This window comes from Ruditapes philippinarum, unplaced genomic scaffold (genome assembly GCF_026571515.1).
Source record: "Ruditapes philippinarum isolate M1 unplaced genomic scaffold, ASM2657151v2 ctg118_1_1_1_1, whole genome shotgun sequence".
In the NCBI taxonomy this organism is placed as follows: Eukaryota; Metazoa; Mollusca; class Bivalvia; order Venerida; family Veneridae; genus Ruditapes; species Ruditapes philippinarum.
This window is the reverse complement of record NW_026857137.1, coordinates 9,190-25,729: the sequence shown is the minus strand read 5'-3', so window position 1 is coordinate 25,729 and position 16,540 is coordinate 9,190. Positions and strand designations below refer to the sequence as shown.

Sequence of the window (16,540 nt, the reverse complement as noted above, 5' to 3'; positions counted from 1 at the left end):
ACATAGAAACCGGTACTAGAGGCAGAGTGACAATAGATTCGAATGTTTCTATTGTCACTGCTGAATTATAAGGTGGTAATTAATATGCTTTTATTGACTGATTGCTTTCGGATAATTCAAATATGTGTACGACTCTTTAACGTTTGAAATGTGTTAATAACTGGTGTCTTAATAACTATGTGGGTAACTTTGTCTTGTTCTTTTGGTAAATTTTCAGAATAGACAGCAACATTGCGTTTCTTTTTAACCTGCAACTACATTTTTTTCCGGCGACTTTCAGAAAATCAGAGACTTTTATTACAGATATAAAGCACCATAAGAAAATTAAGTGAGTATTCGGTAAATGTAGTGAAAAGGCCATTTATACGGTGTTCCATTCTTTTAGGATTATACCGATAATATTCAAAATGAGTCGTCAGCAATTTTTAGAATGATCGCTTCCGGTGTAAAGTAATTGTCCGTAAAAAATATCATAATCCAGTATTTCAGAGTGCAAACCGGAAATCATGACTGTATGTATTTTGATATTTAAATAATCTTTGTGATAGTGTAAAATTGTTAATTTTAATTGGCTGTAGCTTGATGTGTTTTGAAATGTATATATGTGTCATAGTAAATGACCAACCTATTTTCGGATAGTTGAACTTGACATGACGAACATATTATAACAGTAGGCCTATTTGTAAATAAAAGGTCAAATGAAAGTGGTGTTATCATTTTTTCTCAGGTCCGAGTGTCAAAATTATTTAAGAAATAATAGTAGATTTTGATCAATTTCAAATTCAATTGACTGTTGAAGTTTTATAGATCTACCTTTTTACATTGTAATAATTTGTATACAATATCAAATAATTTACAGTCTTACAGCTGTATTTTTCAAGCCATACTTTTGTTACAAATGACTAGACCGTATTCACTGGGTATGTTTATATGCAGGATTAGTTAACATTTGGTGTGAAACTGTTCTTATTTATTTGTCATTAGGATGGGCCATACATGTGACAAATGAAATGGGCCAAATCTGGATTTTCAGCTGGATTTTGAGGCTCAAAACTGGATTTTTTTTTATCGACTTGAATTTCAATGCGTGTTTGGCACATTTGGTTCAAAGAAACTATATTACCCTCAAAATCATTAAATGATTATACTTTTTTTATGATTTTTTTATTTATCAATTTAAATATTCAATATTAATTTGTTTCACCAAAAAATAAATAAATGAGTGAAGTCATATTACAGGCTATTTCTAAAACAGTCACATTTTCTCATTTCATTATTTTCAGTTGGAATAATTATATCTGTCTTTTCAGTCATACAATAATTGGCTGATAATTTAAAACACAATCTATTTGAAAACATGCAACAACTATTCATGTGACAGTTAAATAACGTAACGCAAGTAGAAGACTTAAAATAAATGCAAGAATCGCTCCGTTAATTAAATCCACAATTTTGCCTCGATGTTTGTGTAATTCCTAAACAAAACAAAAAATTACCAACTCACTAAAAATAGGTTAATTAGACATGGTTTTGCCGCATCTCAAATAGGTTTTTGAATGATCCACTTTAAATGATTCTGCTCACCTTTAATCTTTATCAGTGCGGCACTAATCAAAGAAAATCAAAGGTTGAGCCGAATTCATACATGTAAATTTACAGGGTAGTTTTGATGACGTAGCGTGTAATACCTACTGCCAAATTATACAAGAGGTCAATTGACTGATACACACCACGTGTTAAGTTAAACATGTGAGAATTACTTTGGGTGATGGAACTGTTTATTACGTCACCTTGCTGTCAATTAGCGACTCAACATTTAATCCGCTATAATTTAGGATATGAGACAGATAACAATCAATGCCCGGAGGCACGGTTTACATTTTAGATACAGGTGCTGTGATTTTTTTTATGTTGATTTTTTATAAATATCGGGAATTCAAGTTGTAATATCGGGAATCGGGATCAGTGTTGAAATATCGGGATTTTTTTAAATCCCGCCGGGATGTCACATGTATGATGGGCAAGAGCTTGATGTCTGTAATGTTTGTGTAACACTAACAGTACTTCCCAGAGAAACCGGCACATTTTGCATTGTTGCCATTAACTTGATCCCAATAAGTGAGTTATTTTGTAATGAATCAACACAAACATGTTGCAATTTTATCCAAATTATGGTTCTCTATGATGTGAATATACGCTGTACGATGCTGCCATGCCTTTACACGTACATTCACCCTGATTTGATATAATTAAACTAAGTGTGTACATGGTATATATAACATTTATATCAAGAAAGAAGTATAGTACTGGCCACCGTGTTGTGTAAAGTCTAATGTTTTCACACCAAATTGAGACTGGAAGATAGTTGCACGCACAACATAACGCTAAAGTCCAACCTTTTTCTTTAGTTTTTAACTCAAGTATTTGAAGAAAAGGGAGAGCTATTGTACTTACCCATGCGTCAGCATCACACTTTGATTAAGTTTATGAGTGTAAGTTAGTATCTCCAAAATTACTGAAGGGAATGTGTTGAAACCTTATTAAGTACCTATTTGAATGCAAAATAGGAGGTCACTTATTATCCAATGTCCATAATTCTATAACATGGATTTTGACAGAATAATGACCCTTTTTGAACTCAGAAAATTCTACATTACCCTGGCTCTTGTTTAACTATCAGGCACTGAGAATAGCCAAGAATTCTGTCCTAAAGACAGATTTTTATTTTGGATGATCCATTCTTGCTATCCAGAATTTGTTAGCTGTTTCCGGCAAACTCTTTGGGAGGTAAAAACTTCTCCTCAGAAACTCTTATAATCATCAAATCAAAAAATTTATTTATTGTTGTTATATATATATAAATTTTTTGATTTGATGATTATAATAGTTGATAATGAATCATAGCTTAGATATTTGGTTTGTGACAGATCACCTAGGTTTGTCAGATCACCTAGGGGTCCTTCAGAAAAATCACACATGTGGCAGCATGGCCGAGTGGTTAACGCGTCAGACTAGTAATCTAATGATTGCTAGCCACATCGGTTCAAACCCCGTCAGGGGCTAGTCGTTGTTTCCTTGAGCAAGAAACTTTACACTCATTGCTCAGTACTGGTTGGTTCCAGGAACAGATTCGAAAGTGTGTCTATAAGCTTATAGCTTCTTACACAATCAAACTAAAAATAAATTCTGTATAAACCAAAAGTCACATATTTGTAATTTATATTTGCCATGTAATGTTTACATATATGAAAAAACTTTTAAATCTTCTTCTGTGAAACTATAATGCCCAGAGCTTAGATACACAGTGTACAATGCATGGAGTAATTATGGCCAGGGGTCAGAAGTGGTCTAAGGCTGGTAGTTAAAGTTAATAATTAGACATTAACTATAGTAAATATATCTTAAAAATCTTAACCTTAAAAACTACAAAACCTAGAGCATATATGTAGAGACTACTAGATATTTGGTATGTAGATTCATCTCTTGTTGTTCTTCATAAATTATATAAAAAACATCTCTGCAGTGCTTTTAGGGCCAATCTTGTGCTGAAATTTGGTCCCATTCCCCTCCCAAGAAAGTAAATATTTTCCCTTATTTCTGAAAAAAAAGAGAATCCATTTTATTACAATTACAAGACACAGGCGGAGGTAAAAACAATGATATTATATCACTATTTGACATGTATCTGTTTCTAAATTTCCCATTTTCCCCCTCCTTTTACCTTTCTATTGGACTGACCACCATTTCCTTGAAAGTGAAGAAAAAAGTGCTGCTCTGTAGTAAAAACCAGTTTTACTCATCATATTGCATATTGCAGAACTATTGTTAGACAAGGGGCTAAATTCTGAAAGTTATATTTTTGGAGTTTTAACCAAGAATTTTTGCTGCATGCAGTGCTCTTGTTAGCTGGACTATTCAAAGAATAGGGAGACCCGAGAGCTGTAAGTGTACTCAACTCAGCATTGGAGTCACACTTTGATTTAATTTTTATCTGCAAATTGGTATCTTCAAAACTACTGAAGGGAATGGGTTAGAATTTAACATGTTTATTTGCATGCATACTTATTGGAGGTCACTGGCTAAGGCCCATAACTAACATGGATTTTGACAGAATTATGGCCTTTTTATGCTTAAATTTTTTTACATAATGCAGGATTTCGCTTTTACTATCAAGCACTGAGAAAAGTCGCTACTGTCTTACTAACAGCTCTTGTTTTCAAAAGTCAGTTTAGTTGTACATAAATATATGGGTATGTTTGTCTTAAATTGGAGTTTTTTTTTAAGAACTTGCACCAATAAAATGTAATGAAATTTTTTTTTCTTCTGTTTTTCAGACCACAAAATGCTTGGACATGCCAATGGATTAGCATCATCAACTAAAATGACAAGAATATACATGTACCTACCTGTTTAGATGATCTTTGCAGAGTTTTGTAGAGTGACTAAAGAAGTGGATAGGGAATTAGACAGCTTGTGTTGAAAGAATGGATAACAACAATTCTGCACCTTCAGGGATGTCACGATCAGGGTTCAGTGTGGATCCTAGGTTTATTAACCTACGTCCAATAGGCCATGGTGGTAATGCTGTTGTTTATTCGGCCACTGACAGCGACTGTGACAAGGAAGTAGCCATTAAGAAACTGAGTTTCTCAGATCGAAGGGGATGTAAATACGCATTGAGGGAGTTACGCTTGATGCGAAGACTTCAACATGAAAATGTTGTGACAGTTTATGAAGTCCTAGGATCAAATGGTTTCAGTCTCGAAAGAGGTGGACATATAAATATGAATGAAACCAGCAGTGTGTACATTGTTCAAGAATTGCTTCATACAGATCTCTATCAGCTTGTACAGCAAGAACAACTTACACAAGAACATGTACGTCTCTTCACATACCAGCTGCTGCGAGGGTTGAAGTACATTCATTCTGCCAATGTATTACACAGGGATCTTAAGCCAATGAATTTACTGATCAATGTTGAAGACCTTGTCCTTAAAATAGCAGATTTTGGTCTTGCAAGGGTTCTGGATGATGATTATTCTCACAAGGTAAGAATATAATGATAAGCTTGCAATGTTTTCAATTTCCTTTTCCTTCATTAAAGGGGTTGAAAACCAAACTGTTCTCAATAGTTACATGTAATTATCTTTATTTAAGATTTTTGTTAACAACATTTATTGTAAATACCTTTTATATGCTGTTGTTTTCCAAATTCATGATTTAACTGAATAATTTGGCAAAACTTATAAAAAAAACAGAAATATTTACTGCTTGGAGTACTTGGAGTGTTGCTTAACTGTGCACCACAAAAGTGCTCAGAGGTGAATGTTAATGATTACAAGGCATCCATCTTGCCTTGTCATGTATTGTTACATTGTCAATTAACACACAAAGTTACACACAAGTTATAAACAATATACACCAGGGCTTGAGCTAGGGGGCGACTAGGGTGAAGAAGTTGCCCTGGGATGAGCAACTTCGCCTGAAACAAACTTCAAAGCGATTTTTAAGTCTCCCGATTTTTTAATGATCTGTCATACCTTTTAACAATTTGTTTACTTCTCACCTCAACAATTGTAAGACTGAAGTTTCACTAATATATTGTTTTTTTTTATACTATACATGTACATGTTATATATATGTTTTTGGATGTTACAGGGTTTTTTGACAGATAATGTAGGTACATGTTGGTATAGATCACCTGAACTTATCATCTCTCCTAGAGACTACACTAAAGCTATAGATATATGGAGTGTAGGATGTATTCTAGCTGAAATGTTGACTGGTAGACCACTCTTTCCAGGTAAATAAATGATTTGACATAAAAACTTTGCCTAGAGCCTTAGGAAAATTGCCATTTAGTTTGTTTAGTTTAAACATAGTTTATTTCAAATAGTGTCAAATTATAGTCTATGATTATACAAATACCAAAAATCACGCAATTCAGGCATAAATTGCTGAAAAAGGATTAGGTCCAAAAGCTAAGCATATAAAGGCCTTAAATTAATGTTGACTTTCAACATGTATATGATAAGTTATAAAGATTTAAATATATATATATATATTAAATCATTAACACTAAAAGTGTTGAAATCAAAGATCCAAAAGAACCATTATGTGACCAATAGTTATATGAAGTAAGGCAACCTTTTTATAGCTGACATTAAAAAAGATAAAGTTACAACAAAAAAATTGATTGTTTAGGTAAATGTATCTAATGTATTTATGTAACTAGTATGTGAAAAACAGTGTCATGACTCAGTCAGATTTATATAAGAAAAAAGGTAGGTTACTTTTTAAAGGATGGAATGAGGTCATCAAGGTCATTACACCTTTTTCTCTGAGAAATCCTCCTTAACAAGTATTGATTGTGAATATACGTATGTATATTGTATAAAACTCCTCTTATTACTGTTGAACAGGTGCCCATGAGATGGACCAGATAGGTTTGATCCTTGACACTGTATGTCTGAGTGACAATGAATGGAACAAAGTAACCCAGATATTACCACAGAGTTTTATTCGGAGACACAGCCGTGTACCAGAGAAACCATTAGCTGACAAATTTACTAGTGTAGATATAGATGGTAAGACCATTAAGCATTATCAGGATATTATACATGTACATTGTTGAGTACAATACTGAATTCTATTAAACAAGTACACAGTTGTCAAAACTGTATTGGACTAGGGGCTAGTGGAGTCTGATATAGATTTTGCAGCTGTGTATGAGTCCAATAGAATTAATATCATTCTCACCTGTGTTTAATGACCACTTTATTTTCTACCACTATTTTTTGACAGAACTTTGTTACTTCAGTACAATCAGGATTTGATAAGGATTTTGGACTATAAAAAAATAAAAACAGGGCTATATGGGGTCTGATACCGATTTGGTATGAGCCTTTTGGACTCTGGAAATGAAAATGAAATAACATGATAGAATTGATAATTTCTATTGGAACATCACATGGTATTTATGCAGAAAGTGCATTGGTTATATTTATGAGGTGTGAAATAAACATCCTTATCACTTAAACCCATTAATTTTAACAAAAACGATATTATACTAGTAAAATAACACTTTGATTTGATGTCATTTATGTTAAATAGAAACATTGTGTTAAAACACTCTAATTCTGAAAATTCTGACATGTCAATGAAAATCGACTCTTTTAACTGTAAACCATTCTTATTTCAGACATGTAAAAGAAAAATATGTTCTTGTAGATTCGATACCAAATTTATTAAAACTTGTTGAATAAAAAATATTATGCACTCCAGAGGCTAGCATAATTTGATTTTATTCTACTCATTCAATAAATTTAGTTTTAAAGCTACACTCATTCAATATCCTCTATTTATATCATTATACGCAATATGTAAAAATAGTTACATATGATTTACATGTAGGTGAAAAAAGTTTGTTGCTTGTCTGAAAATAATAGGGTTGGTAGGTTAGCCTCCTTACACCCAACTATTCATTGATTATGGTAGAAGGAGCGAGTGGCGCAAGTGATCGTTATTTCAAGACAATGTGTTGCTCACAAAAAAACATGAAGCAGGTCTGAAAGCCATTGCTGAAAATATCATTTCTCAGTAATGACATTTATGAAGAATAAGTTAATGAAGTTCAAATTTTTTAAGAGGTAGCTAAGTATGTTCTCCGTAAACTTTTTCAGTATGACCTTTAAGCATGAAAATACTTTTTAGTCCCCTACCGGTTTCACCAGAGGGAATTTTAGGTTTACCTTCCGACCGTCTGTCAGTCCGTCAGTCTGTCCGTCCACAAAACTGGATCCCTCGATAACTTAAAGCATGTAAAAAGTACTGAAAATATTTTTATGAAACTTGATAGATGGGTAGATGGCATTATGGAGGGTATGCACATTTTTTCTTTTCTTCCAATGTTGAAAATTCTGGTTGCTATGGCAACAAATAGACTGAAAATATGGCAAAATTAATACATAAACTGGATCCAGTGATAATTTAAAAAGAACTGAAAATATTTTTATGAAACTTGAAATATGGGTAGATGGTAGTCTGGATAGTATGTACATTTTTTGCTTTACTTCCCAAGTTGAAAATTCTGGTTGCTATGGCAACAAATAGACTGAATTTCAAGATTTCTGATTCCAGTTTTGACGCTTTTTCACTAAAACTTACTTATTTCTTAAGGTATTTACTTCAAACTTTAAATATAATAGTTTCTGGTCATCCAGCACATCATATGTGACATGGTTTACTACTCTAGCTCAAAAGTTATCAGAATTACCTCCCTTGAACTTAGAAATGTTGTTTTTTAATAACTTCTTTATTTCTTAATGTATCTGCTTCAAACTTCATATGTATGTTTCTATATCACTCAACATATACTTTTGTATTGCTTGCAATACTATGATAATTGCTTGATGTGCATGTGTTAATAGATGATCTGAGTTAGATAATTTCATGTACTTTTGCACTATTTATGTTTCATAACAACACTTTAAAAGAGTTACAACAGTCTTTTGTTGAACCTAAGAGTCCTAATAGTAATGACATTTGAGGCTTTAACCACTGCTCAGAATAATGTGGAAAAAACATGTAGTTTTTAGTCCACATATATACATACATAGCATAATTTTGAACCAAATACATGTATCTGAAATAAAAGGCCATTAAACAAACAATGTATAATTTAATAGCATGCTTTTGAACCCAAATATACATAATAATAAACTATTGAACATAAATGCCACTATGTGTAATGATAGAGCAGTATGCTTTGGTATTTAATCTTTTTTTTCTTTTTTTTTCCTTTTTTTTTGGGGGGGGGGGGGGGGGGGGGGGGGGAGTGATTAAGCCTCAGGTTGTTGACTTCAAACTACTTGCCCTTCACCACTGTGGGTGCAAATCCTGACAAAGACTTTGGATTCTTTCATACAAGGAAGCTATCCAGCTAGCTTACGGAACGTCTGTGGTTCCACTCAGGTGCCTGTTCGTGCCTGAAAAAAATGCACGGATGGGTACCTTAGGTGTTCCTCCACCAGTAAAGCTGGAACGACGCCAAATGACCTATTCTGTGTAAGTGTGGCATAAAACCAAAGTAAAAAAAATCTTTTTATTTCTTTTTTTACAGCATTAGATTTACTGGAGAAATTGTTGGTGTTTGAACCTTCTTTGCGACTGTCAGCAGAGGAAGCTCTCGCTCATCCATACCTGCAACAGTTCAGCTGTATAGAGGATGAGCCTATTGTACTGACACCATTTCATATTGAACATGAGGTAATGCCATTAGTTTGACTATAAATTATTACAAAATGATAAGTACGACTTTCCTGCTTGATTGTGTCTCAGCACTGCGTTTTAAAAAAAGTTTTCCAATGCAATTTGTTACCTCATTCTTCATTAAAGGCTTTTACTCGGCACATAAACCATCATTGTAGACCGCTATCCAAGACTCCAGCACTAATCTATTTATTGAATTGCAATCTTTTGTGGACTCAGAAAATTTCTGGTTATGAAGTTTTAGGTTAGGGCTTTTTCTTCATAGTCACTATAAAAGTTTTCAGTTAAAATATCACACTTGTCGTCATAATTATGTCTGTTAGTCACTATTAGTCATTGTTTATTTTTCTCTCTTAGCTCTACATTTGAGCCGCGTCATAACAAAACCAACAGATCAGGATCCATGGTTTTTGCTATCAGTTTATCTACTTGTAATTGGGTTGGTAAGCAAACAGCATGGATCCTGATCAGACTGCGTTGATGCGCAAGCTGGTCTGGATCCATGCTGGTCCCAAACCCATTATGTTGGTTTTGTCATGACACACCTCATTTATAGTTTGATTGTTTATATGTGTGAACTTATAAAGTTCTGTCATTTTGCAGGGTCTTGTTTAACTATCAAGATTTAATATTAGTCTGACAGCCCTTTATCTGGTTGTTTATTATAGAGTAGATAACAGTTTACCATATCGAAAGTGATATCATTTTGATTATCCTGAGGCGAAATTAATGAAAAGCCTTCATAAATGTTAATGGATACTTTTTTTGCTAAAATCATTGCATACCACTTAATACTAATGTAATGTATTGCATAAGATTTATCTGCAGAAAGCATTATCTTTTGGAAATATATTTATAACAAAGTCAATACTGTGAATTTCATTGTAATACATTGTATGTAAATATTACCATTTTATACAAATTTATTGACATGCTAGAGTATACATTACAGGTAGATGACCTTTCACCTAAGTCTGCAAGACGTATAATAACAAGTGAAATGTCCAAATCTATTGAGTCATGCGGCACTAGAATACAAATATCTTCTATTACTGCTGATATCCTTCAAGAGCCAGCAATAACAGATCCTGGCAGTCTGCCACAATGTGGTGACATTACATTATCATTGTCAAATGAAAATATTCATTCTGATCATGACGTAAACGAGGCCGATGCTGAAAGGGATAAACCTGAGGAAGGCGGAAAAAATGATACAGAGAAAGAGAATCAAAACTCTTTGTCTACTGGCCTGCTTATAGAAGATTTCATCTCAAACAGCATTGATAATAGAAATACTGCTTTGTCCTCAGCCAGGGCATTACCCAATGGCAGCCCAAGGAATAGAGAATATGTACAAATTGATGAACCTTTGCTTAATACTGCTGGAAGAGGTAACATAGAGTTCATATCATCTCATTTCAACCAGGCGTTACAGCTAGAAAATCAGGTAAAAAATCTCAGAGTAGTTGTAGATATACCAGATGAAGAAAATCTTAAAGAACAGATCTCCCCAAAAGAGAATAAAGACTCTGGTACTGAAAAGTCAAAAGAGGCTAAAGAATTAGAAAATGCAATGCTGATAAATAGTGGTTAAATTAGGTAGCCAAATAATAAATGCAAAGCAGTCAGTGCCAAAAGATAAAGACATAGTAAACAATGAAAGACGGTCAGAACCAGCAAGAGCTAGTGCTGATACTGACTTCATTGACTTTATCAGACAAGAAAAAGAAAGAATGAGGCAATTCAAAAAATGTAAGAAGAGACAAGAAAAAGAAGAAAAATAGAAGAAATAATCGAAGCAATAGTAATGAAGAAGGACAGGACTTTGATACACTTTACAGACTTCCAACTGAGCATTTAACAAGGCACAGAAATAGCATTTGTGGGAAGGACAGAGGAGTTAGAACTGTTGAGGAACAACTGCGTTTACATGAAGAATTAAATGAGAAACGAAAAATGGCAGAAATGGACAAAGAACATAATGTTGGAGCAGTGGGAGGGTATTTTGAGATGGAAGAGAATTTGATTCATGAACATGGTAATGTTAGCCCTGTCTCAGAGCATTCCCGAGACAGCAGCCCTACTAATGAGGATGTAAATGTTCAACGTAGATTCGAAAGATAATTTGACTGATTTGGATTGTTTGGACACCTTGTTTTCTTTTCTTATTTTTTGGTACTAATAATGTGAATATCACTATATATGGTCAGAATTTTGTTGTCAGAGTCTCATATAATGATGTGAAAATAAAACCTACCATTCGATCATGCCAAAATAAGAGAGGAGATTCGGAAAATATTATTCTAACATTATTTTGTTAAATATTTAGATCAGGGATATTTTTTTTTCTGCTAATTTTAGAAATTCTATTTAGATGTCAATGAGTAATGTATGGCTAAAGTAAAATGCGATTTCATTTTTGTTGAATGTAGCTTGACCATCCTAATGGCCATTGAGTCAGCCAAACTCTTTTGTTAAAGTTTATTTGAATGTATAATATTAATTTATGAGTAAAAGTAAGTTTGCAAGATGAATATCTACAACCAACTTTTCAGAACACATTCATTTGAAACTGGACACATGTCTTAGGGATCTTAATTGTGGTTCACTGTCCAAAACCAAGTATTCTAACAAGGATTTTACTGAATTATAGTTGTATATTAACTTAGGCTATTCCATACGTGAATATTGCCATATAAGACTGTAGCTGAAAGAATCCTATATTATTAATTATAAATATTTTTGACAGGTTAAATGGCCCTATATAAACAGTTGTTTGGAAATATGACCTGAGCCGCTAGGTGAGGGTTATATTACAAACAACTGTTTATATAGGGCCATATAACCTGTCAGAAATATTTATAACGAATTTATAATTATAAATGATTTAATAAAGTAGCATGTTTTTTTTTAGAAAAAAAGAGAGATTTCTTTATAAATTGACAGCAGCATTGTATATAAAAGTATATAAATGTCAGGATCATACAATGAAAAGCGATGTTACAGTATTATAAAGAACCCATTAGTGTAACTTGATCTTTGCTTGAATTATATCAGTTTGTTTTCTTGTAAGTCCAGGTTAAAATTTGGCACACAAGATAATTGACAATGTAGTTTGCTATCTTCTCTTTTTATGTCGATTCATAATTAATACTTTCAATTTCTGTCTTTGAATTGGAATCAGAGCAAGTGATAACAGTTTGTTCCTGAATTATCTCATAGAACTTTTCATTCCAAAGCTCAAGCTTAACCAAATATACATTATCTTGAACCATTCCTGTAATTAAACACTTAACCTTCGTATTGACCAAAACGACAATTGTAAACAAAAGCAAAAACAAGCCGTTGTTTTGTTATCATATCTTGACAATGTCGAGTTCAATATTGGATTTGTCATTTTTATATGCCCATAACAATTATTCAGATGTTTAGCACCAGGTTGTCCGCCTATCCATTAGCAATTTTATGTCCACTCTTGTATCTTATGATGGAACAAAAAAACTATGGGACATTAATGTTCATAATAATGAGATAATGAGCAGAACACATGTTTGGCTTTCCTAAATCAAGATCAAGGTCACACATAGTTATTCAAAGTACTTGTTGATTTACCTTTATAGGTTTAACACAAGTTATTCTGTCTGATCCCTCCATAACTCAAAAATCACTTATAGATAGGTTGATGATAATTATTATGTAGAAAAAAAACCTAACAAATTATGCAGACGGAGATTTTGCAAATTTTTTCTCTTCCATTTGTCCATTATTTTGAAGACCCTTCCATAACATTACACCAGTATAGGACAGCTGCGCTGTCTTTGACAAGCTCTTGTTAAAGTATATAGAATTCTCTGTAATGACTAAAGGAAAGTAAGAATGCTTATAGTCAGTATTACAATCCAGTTTTGTCAGAAAAAAATCTGAGGGTCCTGAGTCTAGCAGTTATAGCTCCACATGGTTCAAGTTCCTTGCTTTTTCTCTGTGTTTACTGTATTTTGTTATCAATGTCATGATTATTCTTTTAAGTCTTTGGTATTGATTTTATTTTACCTTTAGAGTAACTTATTTTACATAGACTTACACATAAAACTTGTTTAAAAAATATTTTATTCTATAAGGATTATTTTGCTTGTAGCATCACCTTGCGATCCTCAACAAAACTTACATGAATCGTGACCTCTATAAAAGTTACATGAGTCATGACTGAGGACAGTGATATTTTGAACCAGGAGGTCACTTAGTGGAAATACACTAGTATTTCGAAAAACATTTAAGCTTTCTTGTGGAAAACTACAATGTCTAGAGATTAGATATAAGTATTTGGTGTGTAGTATTGCTTAGTAAAACTTTGTAAAAGTTATATGAATTAAACATAAAGGGTAAAAGATGCAACTTCCAAGAGGGTCACTAAGTGTCATTAGGATAATTAATATAAGCTGTGTCACGACAAAACCAACATAATGGGTTCGCTTACCAACTCTATTACAAGTAGAGAAACTGATAGCGAACAGTATGGATCCTGATCAGACTGCGCGGATGCGCAGGCTGGTCTGGATCCATGCTGGTCGCAAACCCACTATGTTGGTTTTGTCATGACACGGCTCATATAAGTCATGTTTGGGACAAGTTTAATTAATGGGTTTCTGTCTTGGGTAAAACATTAGAATCGATTCTTAACATTTTTACATTTGGGCCTGTATTCCCCCTATCTTTGTGGTTTTGTGGTGCCCTTGTTGTTTGTGAATATAGTCTACAAAATTAACCAATCTCTAGTTGGTATTTTATTGATTTATTCTGACAATATGTGAAAATTTAATAATCATATACATGTATCATAACTTAAGGTAGACAGTCATTTGAATAACAATTATGTCTGAATCCTTGTATTGGTAATGATTTATTTGCACCTGTGATTTGAGAAATTTACCAGGTAGATGGAAACCACCATGTGGGAGATTCTAGCTAATAATGTAAATGATTTGTTGTAATAACATGTAGTTTGAAATGTTTTAACATGCTCTGAATGATGGCATATGTTTTTGAAGTCTTATATAGATAGATAGAAACTATTTTAAATAACTATGTATAAATAATGAAAACGATTGCTGTTTACAATATATTGCAGACTTTAAAATATGTGAATAAAGTTGTGTGTTATTTGATGAAGATGTTTTGATTTCATTTTAAAAAAAGAAACAAGTTTGCTTTTTATACCCCTGCACAACAAAGTTGTAAGGGGGGTATACTGGTATCAGCTTGTCCGGCCGTCCGACTGTCCGTCGGTTTTTTCTTGTCCGCCTCATAACTAAAGATTCCTTTGACCCTTAGTCTTCATATTTGGCATGGAGGTTAGTCATGATTAGTAGATGACCCCTATTGATTTTGAGGTCACTAGGTCAAAGGTCAAGGTCACAGGGGCCTTGACTTCAAAAAGCTTGTCCGCCCAATAACTTAAGATTCCTTTGACCTACAGTCTTCATATTTGGCATGGAGGTTAGTCATGATTAGTAGATGACCCCTATTGATTTTGAGGTCAAAGGTCAAGGTCACAGGGGCCTTGACTTCAAAAAGCTTGTCCGCCCAATAACTTAAGATTCCTTTGACCTACAGTCTTCATATTTGGCATGGAGGTTAGTCATGATTAGTAGATGACCCCTATTGATTTTGAGGTCACTAGGTCAAAGGTCAAGGTCACAGGGGCCTTGACTTCAAAAAGCTTGTCCGCCCAATAACTTAAGATTCCTTTGACCTACAGTCTTCATATTTGGCATGGAGGTTAGTCATGATTAGTAGATGACCCCTATTGATTTTGAGGTCAAAGGTCAAGGTCACAGGGGCCTTGACTTCAAAAAGCTTGTCCGCCCAATAACTTAAGATTCCTTTGACCTACAGTCTTCATATTTGGCATGGAGGTTAGTCATGATTAGTAGATGACCCCTATTGATTTTGAGGTCACCAGGTAAAAGGTCAAGGTCACAGGGGCCTTGACTTCAAAAAACTTGTCCGCCAAATAACTTATGATATCTTTGACCCAAAGTCTTCATGTTTTGCATGGAGGTTAGTCATGACAAGTAGATGACCCCTATTTATTTTGAGGCCGCCAGGTTTAAAGTCAAGGTCACAGGGGCCTTGACTTCCAAAAGCTTGTCCGCCCAATATCTTAAGATTCCTTTGACCCACAGTCTTCATATTTGGCATCGAGGTTACTCATGACGAATAGATGACCCCTATTGATTTTCAGGTCACCAGGTCAAAAGTCAAGGTCACAGGGGCCTTGACTTCAAAAAGTTTGTCCGCCCAATAACTTAAGATTCCTTTGACCCACAGTCTTTATATTTGGCATGGAGGTTAGTCATGATTAGTAGATGACCCCTATTGATTTTGAGGTTACCAGGTCAAGGTCACAGGGACTTTGACTTCAAAAAGTTTGTCCGCCAAATAACTTTAGATTCCTTTGACCCACAGTCTTCATATTTGGCATGGATGTTGATCATGATTAGTAGATGACCCCTTTTGATTTTGAGGTCACTGGATCAAAGGTCAAGGTCATAGGGACTTTAACTTCAAAAAGTTTGTCCAGCCATTAACTTAAGATTCCTTTGACCCACAGTCTTCATATTTGGTATGGATGTTGATCATGACTGTAAGGTGACCCCTATTGATTTTGAAGTCACTGGGTCAAAGGTCAAGGTCACAGGGACTTTGACAAAAAAAAGTTTTCTTCTCAATTGCTAAAGAATGTCCTGTCCGCAATGTATTGACATTTTCACATTTGAAGCATGTAGAATACATAACTTAGCAATGCACTGGCTTAGTAACCTCAGATTTGGCAGGGAGGTTGTCCTTGAGCTCTAAATGGCCACTGTTGATTCTGACAAAGTGGTATGCGGGGGTATTCACGCCATGATAGTGGCAGTTCTAGTTATACATGTACTGAAGAATTTGCTGTGTGTAGAGGAGATACCCATTAAGTTACTTTTCAGACACTGTCACACATACACATATTCTGAGTAGGTCGTGTTTAAAGGGACTCCACTAAGGTTTTTTTTACATAACCGGACTGGACATAATTTTTGTACCCCCACATTAGTGGCGGGCATTTAGATTTACCCTTGTCCGTCCGTCTGTCCGTCCGTCCTTCCGTCCGTCCTTCCGTCCGTCCGTCCGTTCACTTTTGTGTCGCACGTAACTCAAAAAGTATTTGACCTAGAGTCATGAAACTTTACAGGAATGTTGATCAGCATGTGTAGTTGTGCACCTGTGTATTTTC

At 34.2% G+C, this 16,540-nt stretch overlaps 1 protein-coding gene across 1 annotated transcript; it reads left to right on the top strand.

Annotated features, from left to right (window-relative positions):
• The first annotated feature begins 395 nt into the window (after positions 1 to 395).
• LOC132748909 (mitogen-activated protein kinase 4-like) lies at positions 396 to 14,451 on the top strand. The gene is made up of 7 exons (XM_060738578.1): positions 396 to 512; positions 4,335 to 5,048; positions 5,659 to 5,803; positions 6,423 to 6,587; positions 9,122 to 9,267; positions 10,223 to 10,859; positions 11,009 to 14,451. Exons 2-7 carry the CDS (start codon positions 4,485 to 4,487, stop codon positions 11,392 to 11,394), a joined length of 2,043 nt encoding a protein of 680 aa, XP_060594561.1. The 5' UTR covers positions 396 to 512; positions 4,335 to 4,484; the 3' UTR covers positions 11,395 to 14,451.
• The last annotated feature ends 2,089 nt before the right edge of the window (positions 14,452 to 16,540 follow it).